Source organism: Plectropomus leopardus, chromosome 10 (genome assembly GCF_008729295.1).
Source record: "Plectropomus leopardus isolate mb chromosome 10, YSFRI_Pleo_2.0, whole genome shotgun sequence".
In the NCBI taxonomy this organism is placed as follows: Eukaryota; Metazoa; Chordata; class Actinopteri; order Perciformes; family Serranidae; genus Plectropomus; species Plectropomus leopardus.
In genome coordinates, this window is record NC_056472.1 from 32,028,077 (window position 1) to 32,054,872 (window position 26,796).

Sequence of the window (26,796 nt, forward strand, 5' to 3'; positions counted from 1 at the left end):
AATAGAATAGAATAGAATATTCCTTTATTGATCCCCCATTGGGGGAAAAAAGATAATGAAATGATAATAAAGAAAATAGTAACAATAACAATAAATAAGTATTAAAATAAGTATGTACATAGAGGTAAATAGTAGGTATGTCTCTCTCTCTAGAGATAGATTAATAATAGAATAGTATGTACACAAAGAGAGAAATAGATAAATATTACAAAAATTTGTTGTGCAAATTACACAAATATGCTAATTTTGGATGAAAGTTTTTTCCCATCAGCCAGTCATTGATGTTATAGAGTCTTATTCAATGGGATCCAATGATGTAGCGAATCAAGGACAAATTTTGGTTACTATTTACTACCGTATGATGATAAATGATAATACCTAATGTAGTAACTAATAAATTATTATTGTTATTATGATCGTTAGTTTTTTAGTAGTAGTATTCTCTTCTATAGTTAGTATAGATAATAGATATATATATGTAATATTAGTATTAATAAAAATAAAAACACAAATAATGTTACTAACAATCCTCATTATCATTCCTTCAATTCCAATGTCCGTATCATTCCTTCAATTCCAATGATTAATAAACAAATGAAAATATGATTTGAGTCCTTGTACCTTATTATTGTTGTTAATCATTTTTTTGGTATTTTTGCAGTTGTAGTAAAATAACATATAATATATATATATATGTGTGTGTATTAATATCGAACATGTTTTGCAATTTAATAAACAAATTTAAAAATTTTCGTCATCACATGCCACTAACCACAACTTTTCCTGGAGTAAAATAATAATAATAATAATAATAATAATAATAATAATAATAATAATAATAATAATAATAATTAGCATGAACATTACTTATAAAAATAAAATAATAAAAACCTGGGAAAACTGATCTGAGAACAGCTGGAGCGACAGAAGGAAGGAAGTCTGGATTAACACACTTCCGGTCTCAGAGTCGAACAACCACCACCAAAATGGCGAAGATCGCCAAAACGCACGAAGGTAAATTACTTCCAAAAATGAATTAACGGCGTCTTTTCTCGGGGAACTTTTTACGATATTGTGTGAACAGAATTACGTAGTAACTGCTGTAGTCCGTGGGGTTCATCCTGGTGCATGAATTTGGTGTTTTTTACGCGATAAGCGGCGGGCCGTGCTGCGACGCAACGCGGACGGTTTGGATAATGGCGCTGGGTGCTAACTGTTAGCTTGATAATTAGCCACCGTCCCCCACCTTTTATGTAATATACATGTAACCTCGCCACTAAACCCACTGTCCCGTTTCGTATTTTAAACTCAAGACCATGTTTGAGTGATATAACTACCTCCAGTGCATCGCGTTTTAATGTTGTTTTTAGTGCTAATATGGTCGTCACATAGCTAACCCAATTAGCTTTATTTTAACAACAGTACTCGACCACACGTTTCACTCAGCAGGCAAATATTAAGCTCTTTGTCTAATGTTAAGTGTTATTACCTCTGAGTCATGTTTGCAGTGATGGAGAAAATACTCAAATCCTTAAGTCAAATAGAAATACACTGTAAAAATACTTAATTTCAAAATCTCATTCTACATTGAAGATGGTCTTTAACAATAAGTAAAACCTGGAAAACGAACCAAAAATAATGGAAGTGCAGAAAAAACAAACTTCCACGTGAGTGTTATTTTATGTATCATCAGATTATTACTACTCACGCATTAATTCATGTAGCGTTATTATTAGTTGAGATGGAGCTCACAACTATCTTTTTTAAGTCAAACTAAAACTTTATTATTATTAACATTATTAATGAGTCCACTGACTATTTTCTCCACTATTAGATTGTTGTTGGTTTTTGAAAAATAATTTCAGTAAACATTTAGAAATTCCATTAATGCAAAGGTGTTATGTATTTCATAGCACGTTTCATACTCAAAAGGCAGTAGTTTCACTTACAAACACAACCACATTTACAGAGCAGTTAAATGTTAAGCTTTTAATCATCTACTTAAGTACAAATACCACACTGTAAAAATACTCCAGTGCAAGTTGAAGTTCTGCATTACTTAATTAAAAGTGTGTATAGGGGATATGTATCAAAACTATGTTCCCAAAGCAGAGAAATGTTCACTGTTACTGTAATACTATTTTATCAACCATCATCACATCATTTCACATTAATTACTACTTTAGCTACAGTTATTACTCACATATTGATGCATTTGCTGTCGTAGTTTGTTGAGATGAAGCTCAGAAATATTTTGTATCAACTTTAATAATCATTATTTTCCTAATGGATTAATCTGCTGATTATTTTCTCCACCATTTGGCACGACAAATGAATTATAAAGCACATTTCATTCACATAGTGCTCTACAGATTAGTCATGTCAAGTCAAAATTCATTATAGCCCCATCACAAAGCATGCCTCAAAGTTATATTATCTATAAAGTCCAATATTACAGTTTGATGAAGTTCCAAGTGGCTTTACACCCAATGGCACAATTCCAGCATTTCAACAAACTGTTAAATTAATCAAAATATTTAAATGTATAAGGTGCTACTATTGTTTGTTTTTTTTTTTTTACATAAACAATGCAGAGAGTTAATTTATTGATCATTTTGTTGCAGCTGCACTTGTTATTAAAAAACATCATTCATTTGCTCTGTGTGCAAAACTTTAACATGTAAAGTTGTTCAATAAATGAAATGGAGTAAAAACTACAATATTTCTATTTGAGATCAGAGAAGTAGAAATAAAAACAAAGTGGCATTAAAAGATAGATGAAAAGATAAAATAGATCCTCAAATGTGTACTTGAGCACAGCAATTGAGTAAATGTACTTGGATATATTCCAGGGCTGCCTCTGAGAAATTAGCATTTAATAGTGGAAATTATAGTTGTTTTGTACTTTATTATGTATTTTCTAACTCTTGTTTGTTTCTTCATTTCTCTGCAGATATTGAGGCCCAGATCCTGGAGATCCAGGGGATGAAGGCCACCCTGCTGGAGGAAGGAGAGCAGGGAGTGGGTCTGGACTCCACTGGCTTTTATGACCAGGAGATCTATGGAGGCAGCGACAGCCGCTTCGCTGGATATGTCACTTCCATCGCCGCCAATGAACAGGAGGATGTGAGTATTTTCATACGCAGGGACATGGATATATTTCCCCTGAGCAGTTGCAAAGAGTCGGCTTGATTGAATCACTATGATGTAAACAACAAAAGTCACTTTTGGGTAGAAAACTGGCTACTGTTTTGAATTAAGCAGATATGTAAATGTGGCAGACTTGTTTATTTCTGCAGTCATTTTCAGTCGTAACTGTAACATATAAAAATATAGAGTTAAACATGGTGGTCCTTCCTGTCTGATGTTTCTGTTGTGCTTACTTTATGAAGTGTGTTGCTTAGTTATTGATAAACCAAATCCAATCCAAATTTTCTCTTCTGTTTAATTATGTCTTAGTCTGGCCTCTGTTTGGCATTATTGACTAACTTCAGTGTGTGTTTGTAAGGTTCTTTATAAATATAATTGTAGTTATTATTATTGAAAAGTGCTAACCGCCTTTTAATGTAAGCACCTCCCTCGGTGGTTAGGGTTTAGGGTTTTTTTAGGTGGCCCATAACTTGTCAATTAGGCAGAGTTTGCTTAGTGCCGTCTGATTATTTGTACGTGAAGTGGCGGTTTTCTACCCAGAAGTTATTGTAAATAAACATTGTGATTCGGATTATAGATCTGAATTTATCTAAATAGTGTCAATATAATGATACTTTCACTGTTGCAATTCCACAGTTGTATTTTTGGAGCTTGACTGCTCCCCTTTGCTTGTTGCATATGAGCTAGGAGAGTCTTGCCATTTTGGTGAGATTTGACTAGACTCCTGTTTCTCTTTCTTTTTTTCAGGATGATGAAGAAGATTCATCTACAAGCTTGCTGGGACAAAAGAAGCCGGGGTACCATGCACCAGTGGCGATACTCAATGCCATTCCTCAGTCAGACGAGCAAGTATGTGTTGATTTACTGTCTTAACCCGCTTTGATGTCACACACTCATATCGCTCTGTGCATCAAGTGTGCCTCTCAAGATAAAGCTTTAAAAAATATTCTACATTAATCTTATGGTCTGCTTTCATTGAGTTCATTTTTAACAAACATCAGTCCTAATCATAAATATCAAATATTCATTCATTTTCAGAATTTTAACCCTTTAAATGCAGTTTTTTGTCATGATGCCACTTTCTTTTTAAGTTTAAAAAAACACTTAAAAACAATTATTTCCAATATTCTACATGCTAAGTAATTTTGATTATCACAGCCTAGGACATGTCAATGATTAGCAGCAACATTGATTTTCATACATTATTTTTTTTTTTTTTTGCAGTGTCAAATACTCACACTAATACCACCCTGCACACAAAGTGCGCTTTTCAAAATCAGGCTATTAAAAATATCATACATTAATATGATTTCATACTTTCATTGAGTTTATTTTTTTTTAACCGACGTCAGTCCTAATCATAAATATCAAATATTTATAAATTTTCAGATTTTTGACCCTTTAAATGCCATTTTTTGCATGATGCCGCTATATTTTTAGATTGGGGAAAAAAATATTTTTTTTTCAATATAATACCATGCAAAGTAGATTTTTTTTTTGACGATCAAAAATTGCTGTTTTAAATGGGTTTCAACGGCACATTTTTGCACTTTACAGTCTGAATATAACAATTTATTTTCCACTGTGTATTTTAGGCTCATGGACACAGCCAAAACAAAAAAAAGAAGAATGCATAAAATGTGCTTAACAGCCCTTAAGAGTTAAATATATTTAAATCCCTGTGTTCTTGTTGTTAAATCATTTTTTCATATTAGAAATAGACTGACACTCGTCTCCCTGTCTTCGTTTTGCAGTACGACCCATTTGCAGAGCATCGTCCGCAGAAGATCGCGGAGCGGGAAGATGAATACAAAGCCCGGCGCAGACAGATGATCATCTCACCTGAGCGTCTCGACCCTTTTGCAGACGGTAAATTTTGCTTTTTTTCGACTTTCATTATACCTTCCTCATTTCCTTTCCCTTTTCACGGTTCACTTTTTTGTGACCCCACCATGACTACCAATGGTTTCACACCCATAGTTTTTCTGTTTTAACCCTTCGACCACAATGCAATAGCTCGCTTCCCAGACTTCCGCCTTCCCGGTGGTCAATCCTCTGTGGTCCAAGTACATATTGTGTCATTTTTTTCTTCTACATTTGCAGCAAATGTCAGTGTGGGCCCAAAGTTATATATTTTTCATGCCTTTAATCTGCATTTTGTGTATCAAATACAGCTAAACCCACTGTGGGGTTGCCATGCCTTTCATAGGGAGAGGTGGTTAGGTGTTGAATGTTCAAGGGGGGTATTTCACCTAACAAACGTGGGTAGCAGATAGGTTGTGTGTGAGTCGAAGGGTTAATAATTTCATGTGAGTGTCAGCCTAAATAATGATGGGAAACGGCAGTGTCCGCTTGTCCTAGTATATGAGGATGAGAAATGTAAGCTTTAGGGTTAGTTTTGGTGTAATTCACCTGTAAATAAACTGCTATTCCACGCTGAGCTCAGTAACAGATGAGACACAACAACCTGCTCGCTTATAGGCGTTAGATCCAGAGACAGGCAGTGTAAAGAAATATGCTTTGTCAGGAGCCTTAGGGTAACTTATATCAGGGCTGAATATATAGGGCTGGGCGATATGGCTAAAATTGGCTAAAAATCCAGATTCATTCATATTGATCGATATTGATAATTATGTACCAAAAAAAAGTCAGAGTTTAAGAAACCTTACTTTTTACTGTAGTTTAAACTATTATTTATTGTCTGAACATAAGAACATAAAAATACTCATTAAGCACTGAGAAGGGTTTTGTGTTTTAATTTTGGCTTAGGTGAGAGACACACATCTTTATCTAAAATCACAATATCTGGATATTTGGATATTTTCTCTGATTTACCAACACAGTAGCTGATGGAGGGCAGCAGTAGAGGAGCAGCTCCTTCGTTCAGTGGAGTGAAAGAGTGTTTTTCTCACAGGAGTCTGCTGTTTTTGTTATATGGCTTCACCTTCTGCACATCGCTAATGGAAGATTTGTTGAAGAATTACTTTTATCACTATAGAGGAAAATAGTATTGAGATAATTCTCATTACCGTTTTATTGCCCAGCCCTAGTTATATAATAACATAACATTACAGCCATTATGAGGCTGGCTTTATCTTCCCATTTTCTCTTAGTCTGGGCTGTAATTTTAAAGTCTCGGGGTAACTGAACCTCCTCTGTTGGCCGGTTAGACTGATTCGAGGTCTTTGGCCTCAGCATAGGACTTGACTAACTAATTATGTCTTTCTTTGTGTGGACAGTAGGGGTGGGTGATTTATTGAATATACTCGAGGTATTGCGGCTTGTTCCATGTGCTATATATAAGATGACTACATCCAATAATAATTGTCACATTGTTTTTATAAGCCACTAGCGTTTTGGTTCTCCTATGGCTCTCCGCCTCTTACAGACACACACACACAAAGCAGGGCTTTTGCAGAGCTCCAGAACGTAACTATTTATCACACATTGCGACCATATTGCACCACTGCGACTTGCAAATACCATTAATAACTAAACTAGAGAGCTGTGAGCGTGTTTCCAGCTTACAGAGAATAAATAATAACACATTTAATGGCACTGCGGTAACAGTCTAACGTAATCAGTGGTAGTGGTGTAAGCTGGTGAGGCATGTATTTGTATCTGCAGAGGTCTGATCGCAGCTTTTTAGTCACATTTTGTGACCATGGAGCACCAGTTAGTCTCGCAAACATTAGTAAAATATGACCTTAAGAGCTGTTAGTTTGTTGCCCGCTCACAGTGAATGAATCCTCAGGGTTAAAGGCGCCGTGCTAATGCTAACATCCAGCTGTTGACCAGCAGCTCCAAGTCCATAACAAAAACCCTCAAGCTTCCAGCCTAAGACAAGCCAGGTCCTTCAAAGTAAAAGCACCATGGGTCCAGCTTTGATTTGTTTGATTATAACAATCTGTTTAAAAGTTTTTGCCCAAGTCTTGCAAAGTTAGAAAAATGGTTACTTTGTGATAACACAGATTGGCTAAATAAAATAACCCTAACTCTAAGATTTTCTAAGAAAAGCTGGCCACTAAGGCCGGGCGATATGGCTTTGAGATAATAATATTTAATATTATTTTAATTATATTATTATATATATATTATTAAAATAATATTAAATATTATTATCTCAAAGCCATATCGCCCGGCCTTAGTGGCCAGCTTTTCTTAGAAAATCTTAGAGTTAGGGTTATTTTATTTAGCCAATCTGTGTTATCACAAAGTAACCATTTTTCTAACTTTGCAAGACTTCAGCAAAAACATGCAAGAGTGTGAGCCAGCTAGTTTATCGCCCCTTCCATTTTTATTGCATCTTCACTTCCACTGACAATATGAGCCGAAATGGCCCGAGTGCTTCAGGTTTGGTCTAGGTAGGGCTCACCTGAAGCCTGCATGTAGAGAGAGCTCTTTGTACAAAGTTGTTGTGTAAATATATTTTTATTTTACAACTCTCTCTGTAAAATAGAAATATGTTATCAAGAAAATTGTGTACCACAATACCACAGGCCCATACTAACTGTCCTTAATTTCTCTCCTACAGCAGTACTGCTTTGCCAGTCCTGTACTGCACTCTGTTAAGGGTGCAGCAACTCATCCTGTGTAGGTTATGGGGAACACAGAGAACTGTGCACATGTCAGTTTGGTCAGGGTCCACGTTGGCCGCTTGTTTGGGGCTCATGAGGGGAATCAGATGCAGCCCAGCTACAACAAACCTCACCCCCTCCCAAAGAGCCTCTTAAGTTTTTTATTTATTTTTTTAAATTTGACTTATCAATTTCCTACAAACTTAAGATAAAATTTCCCATGCATTCATGACGGAAAATTACTGGCCAGATATTTGACTTCATATCTTATCCTTGTTTTTATCAGTTACATTTTGTCCTGAGAAGGAAGTCAAGATGTAAATGTATAAAGATTGGTTTAAAAAAACACAGAGCTTTTATGAGTCAGTTTGGCTCTGGGATGCCATTTTTCTGACGGTAGGGCTAAATTTATCATTATTTTTTTGCCTCATATTTATATTTGAATGCCAAAGTAGATGCTCATATTTTGTGGTAATGTCATTCCTAAATGTTGCCTCAAAATCTTGACTTTATAAGCTAGTATAAACAATTGAACCACAGGTATTCCATATGAATTTTTTTCCATTTTTGTGCCCCAAGAAGATTTGTTTTTTGAGTGCCGTAAATCAATGCAACACAGGTGGTATACTGTTGTGTGTGAGTTCAAACCCTTTTCCAAAGTGTTACTAATGGTAAAGAGAAATTTTCTAGGCTTCTTTTCTGCCGGTTGAAGTCTGACTGCAGAGGGACCCTTGGCACTGAAAGTGTACGTATTCTGAAGAGCACAGCCCAGGACCCCTGCATCAGTGATGGCTATAACTTCTTAATCCACTTTAAGAAAACACCACAACCTCAACTCTTCTCTCTATGTATCTGCTTGTTTTTCATTAGAATGCTATGACTGTATGTAAGAAAGACAAATGTATATTTGTATGTAATTCAGTAGGAATGTTTTGTGAATCAGCTGTTTTATTAAAAACAAACAGGAATGTAAGTTAATCTGTTGGTAAAGAGAGTCAGGGTTAGCTGGCTGTGTTTGTGCTTGCTGTGTTTGTAATAACTTGGGTCCCCAGAGTGTGTACTGATGAGTGTCCTATGTTCTTGTTCGTGCTCTTTCGCGCAGGGGGCAAAACGCCGGACCCCAAGCTGCAGGTCAGGTCGTACGTGGACGTCATGTTGGAGCAGAACCTGTCCAAAGAGGAGGTGAGCCGCTCTTTGACTGCAAGCTTTTTCCAGATATCACTCGTAATAAGTTGTTAACTGAGTCTTGTGATTTTTTTTTTCGGTCGTTTTTCCTGACGATGTTGTGATTTTTTTGCTCGTAGAGGGAGATTCGTCAGCAGCTGGCAGAGAAGGCCAAATCTGGGGACTTGAAAGCTGTCAACGGGTCCGCTGCCACACAAGCTGCCGCCGCAAAACGTAAACGCCGCTGGGACCAGACAGCTGACCAGACTCCCTCTAATGCTACACCCAAAAAGATGTCCAGCTGGGACCAGGCTGACTCCGCTGCTGAGGTGAGTCATGTAAATTTTAGCCCCTCACTGCTTGATGGATAACTCCTTTCAGGATCTCATGGGCTGTTTTTTTGTGATTGTTGCAGCGTGGAACGTCTGATTACTATATATAAATATTATTAGACTGATAACTTGTTGTCAAAGTTGTAGACTGTTTTTAATCTCATATCCTCTTTGCGTCTGTTTCTTTGCAGACTCCAGGACACACCCCGGCACACACACCTTCAAACAGCCGATGGGATGAAACCCCCGGCCGCCCTAAAGGCAGTGAGACCCCAGGGGCCACTCCCAGTACCCGGATGTGGGATCCCACTCCCAGTCACACACCTGCTGGCGCTGCCACTCCTGGCAGGGACACACCTGGCCACGCCACACCCGGCCACGGCGGAGCCACGGGCAGCGTTCGCAAGAACCGCTGGGACGAAACCCCAAAGACAGAAAGAGAGACCCCGGGACACGGGAGTGGCTGGGCAGAAACGCCACGCACAGACCGAGGAGACGAGTCGGTGGGAGAGACTCCAACGCCAGGGGCCAGTAAGAGGAAGTCACGGTGGGATGAAACGCCTGCCAGTCAGATGGGATCCTCAACACCGCTGCTGACTCCAGGAAAGACTCCCATAGGAACGCCAGCAATGAACATGGCTACCCCAACACCAGGTAAACAGCTTTTGTTGCATTTGATGCACGATATTGGATTTCTTGCCCATTTCTAGCATGCTGATATATATCCACCTTTTCTCCGCCTAATGTTAGTGATCCTTCACTAAAAGGCGAGATATCTAACATTTAGCCAACCTTTAGGGGCTCACCAAAGTACAGCTGCAACAATTATTGAGTAGTTGTCAAATACTTAATTCATTTCTATTAGTTTGATTATAGATAAATTGGTAAGCAAAAATAATAGACAATGAAAATAATATATAGTTGCAGCCATACAAGATCTGCCAGATGTCTATGTGGCCTGATGCAGAGTCTGCAGCAAGAAGTTAACACTATGGCAGAGCAGCTTTGAGCCATGCTGCTGGATTATCACACAGGGCAGCATGCAAGTGAACAGTTACTAACCTCGATCCATGTCTCAAATTTGTCCTTTTTGAGTCCTTTGGTGAGTAAAGTCCTAAAAAAGTCATGGAATTCAATGTTCGAGAAGGTGTTGAGAAACCTATATGCTCCTATCATCTGTTTCTTTTGTATTTCTTGCACATGACTACAACTTTAACATCTACCTTCCCCGTGTTCTGCAGTTTGTCAGAATTTATTTAAGAAAGGAATCACATTTGCTAAAGATTCTCCAGGCCATTGATGGTTTTACTGTGTTTTTAAACCAGTTTCCTCTTCTGTTTTCTTCAGGTCACCTGATGAGCATGACCCCAGAGCAGCTGCAGGCGTGGAGGTGGGAGAGGGAGATTGACGAGAGGAACCGGCCTCTCACAGACGAGGAGCTCGACGCCATGTTCCCAGAGGGATACAAGGTCCATGTCCCTTTTTATTGCGTTTAATTCTTTAGTGACACAAGCATGAGGAAATGAAATTCAAAAGAAGTCGCAGCACTGACAGTTACTCGTTCTTTTCTGCAGGTCTTGCCTCCACCGGCGGGCTACGTGCCGATCCGCACTCCGGCCCGTAAGCTGTCAGCCACGCCAACCCCCATCGGAGGCATGACGGGCTTCCACATGCAGCAGGAGGACCGCACCACGAAACAGATGAACGACCAGCCCTCAGGAAACCTCCCCTTCCTCAAACCTGATGACATCCAATATTTTGACAAACTGCTGGTGAGCATCTCACTCTTTACACACGACATACGTAAAAGAAGCTGTTAAATCAACAGCCGGGATGTTTGTCCTGTCTGAAGTTCACCGTGTGCCAACATGATGGCTAACTGTGTGTGTTTGTGTTAGGTGGAGGTGGATGAGTCCACGCTGAGCCCCGAGGAGCAGAAAGAGAGGAAGATCATGAAGCTGCTGCTGAAGATTAAAAACGGCACACCGCCCATGAGAAAGGTTTGTCACTTTTGTGTGTATACATACATAAATCAAAATATGATCTGTAATATCCCTTTTTAAAAGACGCCAGATATTCTCCCAGAGATCTTTCTTTCCTCGCATGTCACAAATCTACCAAAGAAACTCATAAACAGCATAATCACAACAACAGAACCTGCTGCAAGATCAACACCCAGCACTCAGCCTGTATGTGGCTGCAGTGTGAATATTTGCTTGCTAAAGAATCTCCTTTCTGAGGAGCTGCAGCTTTCAGTGGAGGTCACAGTGTGGACCATCATGCTCTGCTGGGAGCAGCAGACAGAAATCATCACAAAGCAGACAGAAATCATCACATCTGTTGAGTCAGAAGTGCTTCAGTCTGTCTCTCGTACCCCTTTTCCACCAAATCAGCTCTAGTTCTCGAACAGGTGTGTTCAGGACTATTGAAGTTTGGTGCTTAAATGGAAAGAGGGCATGCAGGCTGTCTGGCCCTCTGTCAGGATTTTTCTCCATCACCCTCACATCGAGACCTTAAGAGTTTCCAAATATTTATTTCAAACAAACAATAAGATATCTTTCTTAAAAAAAGGTGATTTTTTTTTTTACATCCTGCGTAACCTGGTCAATCAGCGCGCATTTTTCAGCCAAACGCATTGGGCTTTTCGGGGTCGTCGGCTTTGGTTGAGATTGAGAACTCTCAATATCACACGTGTACTCATGTTGTCACAGTTTGCACTTCAGATTAAAGAAAAACTGGCATTTCTGGCTTCCAGCTTGTAAACAACTGTTCTGGCTTTGAAACGATTAGTTTTTGGTCGAAGTAGTCTGAATCTTTGAAAATTACGTGCAGGAACCAGAAAGGAACTGGTTCCACATTGGTGGAAAAAAGGGTGTCTGCCTGTCTCTGTCTGTCTCTGACTGATCCTCTCCTCTCTCGTCTTCAGGCCGCTCTGCGTCAGATCACAGACAAAGCTCGTGAATTCGGAGCAGGCCCCCTGTTCAACCAGATCCTGCCATTACTCATGTCGCCCACCCTGGAGGACCAGGAGCGCCATCTTCTTGTCAAAGTCATCGACCGCATTTTGTACAAACTGGACGACCTGGTCCGACCCTACGTACACAAGGTAAGTCTCAGCGGCTGAAAGATCTGCACTCATCTTTTTGTGGGTCGTGTCTGATAAACTGTGGTCTTTGTGTCCAGATCCTTGTGGTGATTGAGCCGCTGCTGATTGATGAGGACTACTACGCCAGAGTAGAGGGAAGAGAAATCATCTCTAACTTGGCAAAGGTAAAGTTGAACCCTTTTTTTACGCACTCGCTGCTTCCTGCGAACTATTCTCGCCTGTTCAACCAATCCATGGTCAGATCAGGGCTAGTCGTTCGCAAGATTAACACCAACACGAGAGCCAGCAGACCTGACGTTTGTGTCCGGTCTGTTCTCAACCTGCACCCGTTGGTTACAGTCAGATGCTCCGCTGACGGAGTTTAGTTATTGATTGATAGATAATAACTGTTTTCACTGTTACAGCAGATTGAAATCTCAGGCTCAGTAAACACAGACATACTGACACAGATGTTAGTAGACTTAATCCAGTGGAATCCAGAGGACGTAGAAATTGTCTGATTAACACTTTCCCGCACCAGCATTTTTTTCATATTCAGTAGTTTTTCAAGACCCCCAGAATCTTTTGGTCTCGTAATGTATAAACTATTCATCAAAATAAAGAAACAGATCTTATTTTTCATGAAAAAAACTAAATAAATAAAATGTTTTGGCTTTTTTTATTCCTTTTTTATCAACACCTGAATTTGTGCTTTTTCATGTTGGACAAAAAGTGTGTAAAATTTCATTTTTGTCAAAGAAAGTAATTTTCAAAACAAAAATTGATTACACGTTTACACTTTTCATTGTTTTTCTTCTTATTTTCGCATATCAACTTGAATTTACGAAAATAAAACTACAGTATAACTGTGAAAACACAGATTATCCCGTCAATGTCGTGGAAGTGTTAATAGTGTAACTGAGATCACGAGCTCCACCGCCAGAGCTTGGCAGGATTATGATAAATTTGTCATGTATTTGTAAACTCTGCACATTTATTTTTAAAACAGCCTGAGTCAGAGGAGAGGAAATTGTCAATAAGTTAACACAAAAACAGTTTGATCATGTTGGCCGTCATTACTGCCGCTGCGTAACATTTAAAATATAGCCGATTTAGTCTGTTGGCTGGGAACAAGTCATGGAGGCAGCAATAATATATATATTTCAATTTAAATGATAGGTTTATATAAATACATTAAAGATAGTTTGTTTGTGTTTTTTGTTGACCAATCAGATTGCCTGGTCAGATTTAATTTTTGTATAATATTCTATCATGTATTTTTCTGATCAGCAGATTGGAGGTGAACCACGAGATATAAGAGCTGTTTTCTTCTCATTTTATTTGCCAAAAAAAATGTTGAAATGTGATGTGCCGGTGTGTCATAGTGCCCCCAAATATGATTCAAATATGATTCAAATAGTGTAATTAAACTTAAATTTATTGTTAAAACATTTAATGTAGAAAGCATTTTTAAAACGTCTGTGTCTGACTTCACCTGGTCAGTAAATGTCTGGAAATCTGACTCAGATATTTGACATTTTTCTTCTTCCTGTCTGTCCCAGGCTGCCGGTTTGGCCACAATGATCTCCACGATGCGTCCCGATATCGACAACATGGACGAGTACGTCAGAAACACAACAGCCCGAGCCTTCGCCGTGGTGGCCTCTGCTCTCGGTATTCCCTCTCTGCTGCCGTTTCTCAAAGCCGTGTGTAAGAGTAAGAAGTCCTGGCAGGCGCGACACACAGGCATCAAGATCGTGCAGCAGATCGCCATCCTCATGGGCTGCGCCATCCTGCCCCACCTCCGCAGCTTGGTGGAGATCATCGAACACGGTCAGTCACGCTCAGCTGTATCAAACAGCACCCTTTGAAATCAACAGATGCATTTCATTAGTTTAGGTATTATTTTCACATGCAGAGGGATTTAGTGAGTTTTTATCTTTATTTTTTGAAGCCAAATTCAAATTTTAAAGTCCTAAAAGTGCAGTGATCTACTTTTAGACTTGTGTTGTGTTTGTCTCCATTCATGATACATTTTTATGCACTTTCTTTTGAAACAATCCTCTGCTTCTCCTGGCTAATAAGGCAAGCCACTGATGCAGTTGTAATTACATTGTTACAAGATGTATTCATACATTTTCCTATGGTGGGAGTACCGATCTCATTTTAGATATTCACTCATTTTAGGCTGATTTTCTTAAATTTCAAAGGGTAAAGTTATAAAAACTCTCCTGCAGATAGTCAATAAAGACTTGCCGCACTGTCTGTAGTGAAATGTGTTCATGCTCTGACTTCTGGTTTTGACTGTGTGATGCTGCAGGTCTGGTGGACGAGCAGCAGAAGGTGAGGACCATCAGTGCTCTGGCTATCGCTGCCCTCGCTGAAGCTGCCACGCCGTACGGTATCGAGTCCTTTGACTCGGTCCTCAAACCCCTTTGGAAGGGTATCAGACAGCACAGAGGAAAGGTAAGACATTTTAACAAAGAAAAGAACAAACTGTTTCTTGCAAGATCCACACCCAGCACTCAGCCTGCACGTGGCTACAGTGTGAATATTTGCTTGCTATAAAGTCTCCTCTGAGGGGCTGCTGCTGTCAGTAGAGGTCACATTAAAGACCATAAATACTCTGCTGGGAGCATCAGACATTTATCATCAGAGTCAAAAAGCCACAGTTTGTGAGTTTTTTTTTGTTTTTTTTTCACAATTTCTTTCTCGCTCTTTGTCACCAGGGTCTGGCTGCTTTCCTTAAAGCCATCGGTTACCTTATCCCACTGATGGATGCCGAGTATGCAAACTACTACACCAGAGAGGTGATGTTGATCCTCATCCGAGAGTTTCAGTCCCCCGATGAGGAGATGAAGAAGATCGTACTCAAGGTAAGAGATGGGAAGAACAACTAATGTCTTACCTCTGGAGCTAGACCATGCTTCTATAAACTTTCCCCAACTTCCTGCGACTCATTCTCGCCTGTTCAGCCGCCACGTGGTTGCGTCAGGGCTAGTAAGTCGCTAGATGAACGCCAGCACGAGAATTAGCAGAGCTGATTTCTGTGTCCTCTCTGTTCTCACCCTGCACCCGCTGGCTACATGCGACCCGTCTTCTCTTTGTCTGAACTCGCTTTGACCCCGAAACCTTCTGAGCGTTCCTACAGACCCTTTTAGGGCCGACGTCACGATGATGTCACGGTTTTAGCTGGAGGCCAAAAAAGTAAAATGGTCTATACTCATACTACCATACTATACAATATGCCAAAAAAATGTGTATCCCAATACATAGTATGCTAAATATAGTCTGCCATGAATGCCAGGATGTTTTAATCATGGATGTATTAAGAGACCTGGATACAGCACCGGCAGTGGGCCCCATCCATTTCCATTATTACTTTATTTAGTGATTTATTGTATGTGTCAGTGAGAATGAGTGGGAGCCCTGGTATGTGAGTCAGACCGCGCCCCTTATAGATGTCCTCAGTTTCCCTCTCTGACCTCGACTTGCGTTTTTGTCTCACAGGTGGTGAAGCAGTGTTGTGGCACTGATGGTGTGGAGGCTAACTACATTAAGACTGAGATCCTGCCCCCCTTCTTCAAGCACTTTTGGCAGCACAGGATGGCTCTGGACAGACGCAACTACAGACAGGTGAGCAAACAAACACAGAAGTTCACGATTAACCCCAGAAAAAGTCAGTTTCAGGGGACTTAGTTGACTTAGATGTTTGTGTTTTCCCTTTTTGTCAAACTAATGAGTCCAAGACCCTGTTCCGAACACAAGTGGACAGCTGAGACACATCCCGGTTCACACGTCTATCAGCAGACACTCCACTGTTGTGTTGCTATTGCTATTCTGTATCATAGCAACCAGATACTGTCAAGGAGTCTTAGCTGATTAAAATGCTGCCTACAAAGCGCTCTCAAATGCTCCCAGCTGGGTGGTTCCTGAGGAGCGCCTGGTGTTTTTAGACATAAAAACCCAAAACACTTTTATGGATACATGGCTTAAGTGTTTTTTCCCAGCTTAAAACTCCAGGCACCCAGCCGGGAGCGCTTTGGAGGAACAACATTTTTTCAGCTGAGATGCTTTGGTCGCATCTGGTTGCTGTGGTACAAAATACCTGCAGAAGTAACGATGTTGGCACAAGGTAGAGTACTTGCTCTGGATCAGGAGAAGGCAGATCCAAGCATGCAGGAAGGGAGGACTGAGCTGCTCGTCTGTGTGGTTCATGAGATGAAAGATGCATGAAAGGGATTGTTCACCCCAAAATGAAAATTCAGTCCTTACCTTCTCTGCCTCATGCTGATGGAAAGTTGGGTGAAGTTTTATAGTCCACAAAACACTGCCGGAGGTTCACAGTGAAAAGGTGTTGCACTCACCTCCCATACAATTAAAGCAAAAGGTGACCAGGCTTCAAATGTTAAAAAAGTACCCAAGAAATCAACAAAATGTCCCCATACTGCACGTCCACAGTGGGTGTCCTGAAGCCCCGACGTGCCAACTTGTTTTGAAAAACATCTCTGGCGTCATGTTTTTAGCCTAATCACAAGTCATTCAAATCCTGCAGAAACAGACATTTTGCACACCCCTTTAACTCACCAACACTTAAACTCCCGATTTACAAGACGTAAATGTGTGTCATTAAAAGATTAAGATGTAAGCTGCTTCCTGCGAACTATTCTCGCCTGTTCGCCCAGTCCGTGGGCAGATCAGGGCTAGTCGTTCGCAAGATTAACACCAACACGAGAGCCAGCAGACCTGACGTTTGTGTCCCGTCTGTTCTCAACCTGCACCCGTTGGTTACAGTCAGATATTACAATGACAGGCTTACATTAATTAAGTTGTGATTTTTCTTTTTTTTTTTCATTTTATTTGCCACCTAAGTCAAATGAATATTGAAATGATATGTATTACTGCGCCCTCATGTCAAACATGATGAAAATAATCTAATTACAGCAGCAAATATCCTCAGAATAATTAAAGGAATGTTCCTTAGCGCCTTCATATCAGAGAGTGAAATCTTTTGTAGGCGTACAGGAATTGATGTGATTTCCAAATAGTTTTTCGGGGGGGATTATGGGAACTTCTGAAGCTTTCGCACACATCCCAGAAACATTTTTAAACTGTTTTTCTTTCCTTCGAACAGTTGGTGGACACCACAGTGGAGCTGGCCAACAAAGTGGGAGCAGCAGAGATCATTTCTCGCATCGTTGATGACCTGAAAGACGAGGCGGAGCAGTACAGAAAGATGGTGATGGAGACCATCGAGAAAATCATGGGCAACCTGGGTGCAGCTGACATCGACCACAAGCTGGAGGAGCAGCTGATCGACGGTATCTTGTACGCCTTCCAGGAGCAGACGACAGAGGTGAGAGAAATAAAACTCATTGTGAAGTTGAGATTATCCGATTACTAGAGTGTTTTTCTTAATTTCATCCCTTGTTGTTTTCCTCCAGGACTCTGTGATGCTCAACGGTTTCGGCACGGTGGTGAACGCCCTCGGGAAGCGTGTGAAGCCCTACCTGCCTCAGATCTGTGGTACGGTGCTGTGGCGTCTCAACAACAAGTCAGCCAAAGTCCGTCAGCAGGCAGCCGACCTGATCTCTCGCACCGCTGTGGTCATGAAGACGTGCCAGGAGGTACACCATGAAGCAGGGTTTACTTTGTTTACAAAAACTGTGACCAAATATGTCTGTCGCTTTTTTCCCAGGACTAAGGAAAAATTGGCACAGATGCCATTAAATGATAGATAGCTACTTTAATTAACTTTATTTTAACTGTAGTTCATTCAATAATTTTGTATTTTAGTAGTAACATTAGTTTAAAAGACATCTAAAAATATTGAGATACATATTGTGTATCACGATTATAACCTTAAAATATCGCAATATTATTTGAAAGCCATATGTGGCTCTTTTTTTTTCTTCATTTGGATGACCGATTACCAAACGCATCAGAAAAACGCTGACTCAGTATGCAAAGACCTTAAGACAAAAAACATTGCGGATAAAATAAACACTCATAAAGACACACAGATACTCAGACACAACCATGAAGTGTTATTTTTTAAACTGAACCGTGCTCTGTTTGTCCGTCACCGCAGGAAAAGCTGATGGGTCACTTGGGTGTGGTGCTGTACGAGTACCTGGGAGAGGAGTACCCCGAGGTGTTGGGCAGCATCCTGGGAGCGCTGAAGGCCATCGTTAATGTTATCGGTACGTCTCCTTATTGCATATAGAAATTTGTTTATCTTAGATTTAGATTTTGGGGTTTAGTAAAGGAAATCTCCTCAATCATTCTGTTCTCTTTGCAGGTATGCACAAGATGACTCCACCAATCAAAGACCTGCTTCCTCGTTTGACTCCCATCCTGAAGAACAGACACGAGAAGGTGCAGGAGAACTGCATCGACCTGGTGGGCAGGATCGCTGACAGGTCGGTGCAATGAAACCGCGCATTCAAGTCGTATGGATCTGATTGTATTTTTAGTTTATGTATCTGAACTTGTTGTGTGTATTTTAGGGGTGCTGAATATGTGTCGGCCAGGGAGTGGATGAGGATTTGTTTTGAACTGCTGGAGCTGCTGAAAGCTCATAAAAAAGCCATCCGCAGAGCGACCGTCAACACGTTTGGTTACATCGCCAAAGCCATCGGGTGAGTATCATCCAGATCTTCATAAATACCAAATATGTTTTTATCTTTGTGTTTGTACAGGTTTTCTGCAGCATTGCATTTAGTTAACTCAAAAAAAGCTTTACAGCGTATTAAAAAGACCCATATTTAATCATATTAAAACACATCATAGTAAAATCACTGTAAATACAATAAAAAAAAACTTAAAACACTTTGAATAAGACTTTTGCAAACAAAATTTCATGCTTAGTTTGTATGAATCTAACTTTCATTTCAGTTAATTAAAAAAAACTATAATATTTTATTTTGTCAGCTGTTTGCAGTAACTTAAAATTTTAAAATGCTTTTTTTAATGATTGCAGGCTGCTGGGAGTTTAAGTTTTCATCCACTTACATATTTCTATACAGAGTGTTTTTTGCTTTTAGGAAAATCCAGTTTAGTACATCTGTGACTTGATGCCTGCAGAATCCCTGTGTTGGTATATTAAAAAAAAAAAAAAAAAAAATGTATCAATAACTTAATTCATAATATTAAAATGAGGTTACAAGGGAAAAACAATTTTTTTTGCTAATTTTTTAATTTTCTTTTCTCATTTTTTTCCAAGTAATTTTCAAGGAACTTTTTTATTAATTTCTTGCTATTTTTTTTGGGTCATTTCTTTTTAAGTTGCTTGTTGCCCTTCCATGTTTTTGAAAGACAGAAAGCCAAAATGCTCAGGTATCAAAGGTTTAAAAAGTCAAACCTCGTGAAAACGTTTCCCTCCTCCTTCCACGTAGCCCCCATGATGTCTTGGCCACTCTGCTCAATAACCTGAAGGTCCAGGAGCGTCAGAACAGAGTCTGTACGACCGTGGCCATCGCCATCGTCGCCGAGACCTGTTCACCGTTCACGGTGCTGCCGGCGCTCATGAACGAGTACCGCGTGCCTGAGCTCAACGTGCAGAACGGCGTCCTCAAATCCCTCTCCTTCCTGTTCGAGTACATCGGAGAGATGGGCAAAGACTACATCTACGCTGTCACGCCGCTGCTGGAGGACGCGCTCATGGACAGGTGAGTCTGAAGACGAAAATAAAAAAAAAGTCCTAAAAAAAGAAATATTTAGAAAAAGAACGGTCCCCACTCCCTATAGAGGAAATATCAAACAGACAAAGGTGCTGTTACAGCTGTTACAGCTGTTCTGCAGCAGATCGCTCCGTGCTCCTTTTGCTCGTCCTACACACGATTTCGGTTGTCATCTACCATATTACACTACACAGGATAAAACCATCGATTGTCGCATTCGACACTCGTTCACGATCCAAACCAACATCATCTGAACGTCGTGTCGGACTTGATACCGTGAAGTCTGAATCCGATGTAAGATTGTTTCCAGACTAACATTTAAAATTCATTGAGTGATTTTTACGTTGTGAATATTTTCGCAGCTGCTCTCAAAAAAAACAAACATTTAGCCATTAAAATATCCAGCTCTAATTCTTTATCCTTTAAATAAACACGTAGGTTCAGTTCTTTATTTCCCACTTCAGTAAAAACGTTGACCCTGTCCTTGTGTCGTCCTGCAGAGACTTGGTTCACAGACAGACGGCCAGCGCGGTGGTTCAGCACATGTCTCTGGGCGTCTACGGTTTCGGCTGCGAAGACTCTCTCAACCACTTACTTAACTACGTGTGGCCCAACGTGTTCGAGACGTCGCCTCACGTGATCCAGGCTGTCATGGGCGCTCTGGAGGGGCTGAGGGTCGCCATCGGGCCCTGCCGCATGCTGCAGTACTGCTTACAGGTGAGGAGGAAAGATTCAGCTGTCAAATGTCCACTGTTGTTAGACTGTCATCGTTGATGTAATAACTATGATAATATAGTGTGGGTTTTTTTGTTACTTTTTTAAATGCATTTTTATCATCTGTCCTGGTGACATTTAATAACCCCTGCACCCCACTTCCACTGCCAGTTTGTAGAAGCTATTTTTTTAAATTTATTTTTGGCAGTTGACAGACTGAACAAGTTAAAAGCAAAACAAAAATAATATTTCATTAATAAACAGAATTCTAGCTGCAGCCATAAAACCAGCTGGCACAATGAAAGGCATCTCTATTTATACAGCAAAATTCAAAATAGATAACAACAATAATAAAAAATTAAATAAAAAAATGCAAAATAATAAATTAGAAATACACTAAAATCTAATAAAAATTTATGATAGACAAATGATAAGAAAATATATAATGAATAATATGTATGTGTATGTATTTTTTAAATAACATTTTAAAAATTCATTTAACAGTCAAATAATTAGAAATAATAAATGAAAAATAATAAATTAATAATTAATTAGAAAAATAAAAACATGATTACAAACATAATTATATCAAAAAACCAGTGGCATCAAAATAAGTTTTAAAAAATAAGAAAAATAACAAAATAAGTAAAAAGCTATATATATACTCAAAAATAAAAAATAAATTAAAGAAAATAAAATAACAAACAATATGTATTAAAAAATGTAATTAAAATAAACAATAAATAAAAAAATATATAAATATAAAAATAAACATAATTGATATACAATAAATGAGAAATGATATTGTATTTCTTGCTCTGTTCAAGTAGGTATTAAGTTTTGCTAACACGCTTTGTAAAGAAAAAGGAAAAAAAAACCAAAAACACAAGATGATGGAGCCACAACTGGTATTTTTAGAGTTTTTTTGGAGAAATTTTGTACTGAAAAAGAGAATATGTTAAAGTTAAACATTTTTTTTCATCAGGGGGCGGGATATTAAAAAAAAAAAAAAAAAGTGGTGGGTTAAAAATGATGAAAAACAATGCGTTACTGTGATAAACCTCATTATTTTAATTCTCTTATCTGCAGGGCTTGTTCCATCCAGCCAGGAAGGTTCGGGACGTCTACTGGAAGATTTACAACTCCATCTACATCGGCTCACAGGACGCCCTCATCGCTCACTACCCACAGGTCTACAACGACGAGAAGAACATGTACGTCCGCTACGAGCTCGACTACGTCTTGTAAATATGAATTCACGCGTTTACGCTTTTCTCCTCCCCTCGACCGTCACTCTCCATGTCGTCTCTGATCTCGGTCTAGGACTGAGTCCGTTTTTATTTAGAAAACCGTAATGTTTCCCAGGATGAAACGATCCAGCGCGGGCTCGTTCGGCCTCTGGATATCGACCCCAGGAGTGAAAAATGAGCATGATATTAGGAGAAGTCAGAGGAACATGTAGAGTCTGTATGTATTTTTTTATTTTTACTCTTTTTGAGTGTTCCCAGTGAGGAAAGGGCAGACAAGCCTTTATTTGAAGAATGCAGCAACAAGTCGTCACAATGTTTTAAATATCGGGACTATTTTTTTGTTTGGTTTGTGTGATTGATTATTGATTGGCCTCTGTACCGGCTGCTCCCTTTTACACACCCGCTCCTCGTTTCACACCTCCTCCGTTCTTATTAGGTTGTTGCTTTATTTAACCGAATAAAATGTTTGTGTATAAAATTCCAATTACTGTGTTTGACTCATCTTTTTCTTTCTTGCAGTCGTGAAATTGCTATTTTTTTTTTGGTTGAATCCAGAGAATTATAATCAGACACTCCCGGTACGCTTGAAACCATTTCGAACCAGCTTCACTTCTATACTTCCCTTTTTGTTTTTTCCTTTCTTAAACTGGAAAATATAGTTTAAAAAGTAAATAAAATAATATAAAGTAAATTTAAAAAATCTATATCTATCGATCGATCTATTCATACATGTGTGTGTGTACACATACATACATACATATATAAATACACATATTAATAAAAATATATGATCATGTTAAAAAATAAAATAAGTTGTGTGTGTATATGTATGTATACATATATTTGTGTGTGTGTGTGTGTGTGTGTGTGTGTGTGTGTGTGTGTACACACCTGGAGGGAAATTCTGCAGAATTTGCCACAAACCTTCACTTGAACCCGAGTGTGAAATACTGAGAATTTGGTGGTCAAACGTGAGTCAAACTTGTGACGGGTACCTCTCAATTTATAAACTCTGTCAATTCACAGCAGCAGCATCTGCAGTTCACTTTTTTATCTCATCATCATAGGAAACTTTGAAATGTTTGACTTTCTATCAAGTATCTGAAGGCTGTCGTGTTCAAACAGATTATTGAAGGATGTGGTGGAACAACTGTGTGTAATAGAGAGATTAATGTGTTTATTTGTGATTGGGGGATAGAGATGAACATACGTTTTATGTCAAATATAAAGTAGTAAAGAAGGAAGGACTGTGACCTAAATGTGAAGCATATTGCGCGATAAAACGGCAGCCTGCACCAAAACGTGGCGGAGCCCATTGATGTTAACCAAATCTGAGGCTGACTGGGCGATGTGGACATGGGTCTGTCCCGGGTGAGACACATTTTCCAGATAAAATGACTTTTTCCTTTTTTAAAGGACTACCTTTATTTTTTTGAAGGTTTTATATACTTATACGTTAATACTAAAACTTTTACACTGAGACTTACATTTATTTTTTCATTTTCTTCTTTTAAATAGCATTTAACATTTATTTTTATTTATTCCCGGAAACTTTTTCTTCATAATTCCAAAATTTTCCAGGTCCTTTTATTCCCATTTCTCATATTCAAATGAATGAGGCAAGATTCAGACCAAAGTCTTTGAAAAAACCCAGAAATTCACACTTTGTTTTTTTTGTTTTTCAGTTTGTCAGTCAGAAGCTAATTAAATGTACGCACCTTATATACATCTATTGCCTCAGTTATAGGCCGATTTGATTGGGAGTTTTATCAATTTAAACCTTAACCAAAGGGCATTTTAAAGTAATAAGTTGACCAAACAAAAAAAAAAAAAAAAAGATAAATCAACATTAAAATTTTCAAAACAGCTCCATCTGAAACAACACAGAACCAGTTTAAACCGGTTTAAACCGGTTTAGCTGCTGGTTTTAGGCCTAACTTTAAATAATGTGAAAGTGTTGGAGAAAGCAGTTATTAGTTGGACAGATGAGTTTTTGCCTTTAGTCTCGCCTGAAATCTTCTCTACTTAAGACATGTAAGTATTTTTATTCACTGTCTTTTCATCAAAGTTTAACATGAGTTGTAGCTAACAGTTTGAAAAGCTAATGGCTAACTTTAGTTGAAGCAGACGCTGCAAACGTTAGCTTAACATTCTGAAAACTGTCAATGCTATCAAATAATTAATGTTTACAATTTCACAAAAAGCAATGCCACCCTGTTGTAGACTAATAGCAGTATTTAGAAGGTTAATGGTGTGTATGTTTATATGGTACCAGTTTAATTTCGTTTCTAAAAGTTATGATGCTAATCGCTATTAGCATGCTAACACGCGCACTTATCATAAAACATAAAAACTACATTAAAAGGTCCAAAAATGCATATAACTTAGCTAACTATAGCTTACCAAATGTTAATAAGTTGTCACAGAATACCAATATATGAATAACTCAGTTTTGACAAATGTGTCAGATAGAACCTTATAATTTAAAGGTGATGATTTATACTTAATGTGACTAAGGAGACAGTTGTACTCTTTACTCTGTGTTCAAATTATCTGAAAAAAGGCTTCAAGTGATAATGATTCTGTTACATGATTTAGAAATCAAATTATGATAATAATAAATACTGTTTTCTGGATTTTTTTTTCCTTTGGTTTTTCAAAAATAATTCTCTAAAATTGTATAATCTGTAACTTGCAGGACATTTGTTGCCAAATTGCTTATGACCTTTTTCAAATGTTTGTTAAGAATAAATCAAACCAGGTTGCTCAGGGTTCAAAGGTTTACATACTTAAAACAGGTGTCTGAATTTAGCACAAGAAAAGTGATGCCTATTCAGGATACAAAGGGTTAACCTGTTCTCCTCTTGCTCCTGCAGTAAAAAGTGTGTTGGATCTTCGTCCTGATAAGACGAGCTGCTGTTGTGGCAAACAGAAAACCAGTTGCATCCAGTTCAGGTGAGATAAACTGCACCTAAATGCTCAAACACAGCATCTGATTGTTTGCAAACGAGAGTTTCCGTGTTGGAAGACTCTCACGAGACTGAGGAGAAACTGTTTCCTTTGCAGAATATGATTGTTTGTTACAAACAGCTGCATGACGCTGGTCTCAGATCAGTCTCCTCTGTCTGTGCTGCTCTCTGCTCCCCCGCCTTCACATGCTCGCACTCTTCATCAGCCAGCAGTTGTCATGCAGCTGATGTGCAGATTAGACACTTTTACACAGACACAGGGGGAGTAGTCCTGTTAGTCAAAAACTTATTTTCTGGGTTATTTCAGCGAGTCCTGTCGCAGAATTATAAGGGGGAGGTCCACATACAGCCCACTCTCTGGGATTTTCATTACTTTGAAGACATTAATGTTATAACTTCATGTCTGATTCAGCTGTTTGTAATTAAAAAGCGGGCTGACTGATTGAATAATTCACTGTTAATAGAAATCTTATTTGGAGACGTAAAAAAGGGGAAAAAAAACTTGGAATCATAGTAAAAAAACTAAACATAAAAACAATAATAATAATAATAATAATAAAATGAATAAAAAAATATTAAAAACAAAATAAATTAAAAAATATAAATAATTCAAACAAAATAAAGACAATCAGTATAGAAAAAAATAAACAATTAATAAATTAATTACAAATAAAATGAGATTCAGAACTACAAAAATATTTAAAAACATTAACAAAAAATAAATAAATAATAGAAATAAAAAAAGTAGAATGAGTGAACACATACATTATCCTTCTTGCCCAAGGAAAGGAAAGGCAACCTTACAAGTAAATGGATGAAAAAAATCAGCTGCTCTTCATTAATGTATAAGATACATGTTACACACCAAGAGATATGTTGTTTATAATAATTAAAATCAGAATTCACAACAAAAAACAGTAAAAACTGGACACCAAGATTTATTGTTTATGCTTAAGCTTTATTATAAAGACATTGATTATTAATTGCTGCCGACCAAGGTATAATAACAATCCTATAACACCACCAACACTGCAAGGTACAAAGATTATAAATGCATAAAATTTAATTCCTGTACACACACACACACACACACACACACACACACACACACTCACACACATATATTATATTTACAATCATTTGATTCATAATAAAACATCTGTAAAATCACACAAATGAGAGAGTAAAATGTTTTTAAAAAGTATCTCAGGTGAGAGCAATGTTAAAATATTAATTACTGAAATGTAAAAAACACATTAACAACATTATCACATCGACTATTCCCCAGCTGTGGGTCAGACTGCAGCCCAAAGCAGGGATCCCTAAAGTTACATGTCTACACAACGAAACAAAAAGAGCAAACAAGCTAATTAAAATATATGAAACACATATTTATATATTTATTTGTTACTTGTCAGGATCAAAGTTTGGCCTCTTACCTTAAAAACTCTTGGCATCATTATTTTTATTATTAATATAATCCTTGATTATTTACATCATTGGGTATTTATTTCTATAATTGCCATTCTTATTTTTCACCTCTTGTACTTGTATTATTATTAATATTATGATTAATAATAAAATAATAACACTTATAACTATTATTATTATTGATAATAGTAATTATAATTATAAAAATGAGCTACAAATCTCTCTTTCTCTCTCTGTTTTTCTGTTTTTTGTGTTCAAGTTGATGAATATTTAACATGCATTTTCAAATGCAGTATATAGCACAGTGTGTTAAAGACAGAGAGGAAATAAACATTTTAACTGTGTGTCTGAGCTGGAAGCTGCCCTCCTCTCCTGGTCCTCCGTTCACAGCGACCACAGCAGCACAGAGGATCACCAGCAGAGCGCTGAGCACTGAGCATCT

At 38.4% G+C, this 26,796-nt stretch overlaps 1 protein-coding gene across 2 annotated transcripts; it reads left to right on the plus strand.

Annotated features, from left to right (window-relative positions):
• The first annotated feature begins 958 nt into the window (after positions 1 to 958).
• Positions 959 to 21,980, plus strand: sf3b1 (splicing factor 3b, subunit 1). Of its 2 annotated transcripts, XM_042494023.1 has the most exons (24): positions 959 to 1,014; positions 2,954 to 3,126; positions 3,898 to 3,999; positions 4,905 to 5,019; positions 8,830 to 8,909; positions 9,032 to 9,220; positions 9,415 to 9,877; positions 10,571 to 10,692; positions 10,798 to 10,995; positions 11,122 to 11,223; positions 12,150 to 12,329; positions 12,407 to 12,493; positions 13,871 to 14,141; positions 14,629 to 14,774; positions 15,038 to 15,184; positions 15,819 to 15,944; positions 17,443 to 17,664; positions 17,753 to 17,935; positions 18,400 to 18,511; positions 18,610 to 18,730; positions 18,818 to 18,949; positions 19,706 to 19,978; positions 20,491 to 20,707; positions 21,794 to 21,980. In XM_042494023.1, exons 1-24 carry the CDS (start codon positions 987 to 989, stop codon positions 21,950 to 21,952), a joined length of 3,948 nt encoding a protein of 1,315 aa, XP_042349957.1. In that variant the 5' UTR covers positions 959 to 986; the 3' UTR covers positions 21,953 to 21,980. The 2 variants fall into 2 exon arrangements, with proteins under 2 accessions (XP_042349957.1, XP_042349959.1); XM_042494025.1 differs by lacking the exons at positions 959 to 1,014; positions 2,954 to 3,126; positions 3,898 to 3,999; positions 4,905 to 5,019 and adding an exon at positions 7,243 to 8,472.
• The last annotated feature ends 4,816 nt before the right edge of the window (positions 21,981 to 26,796 follow it).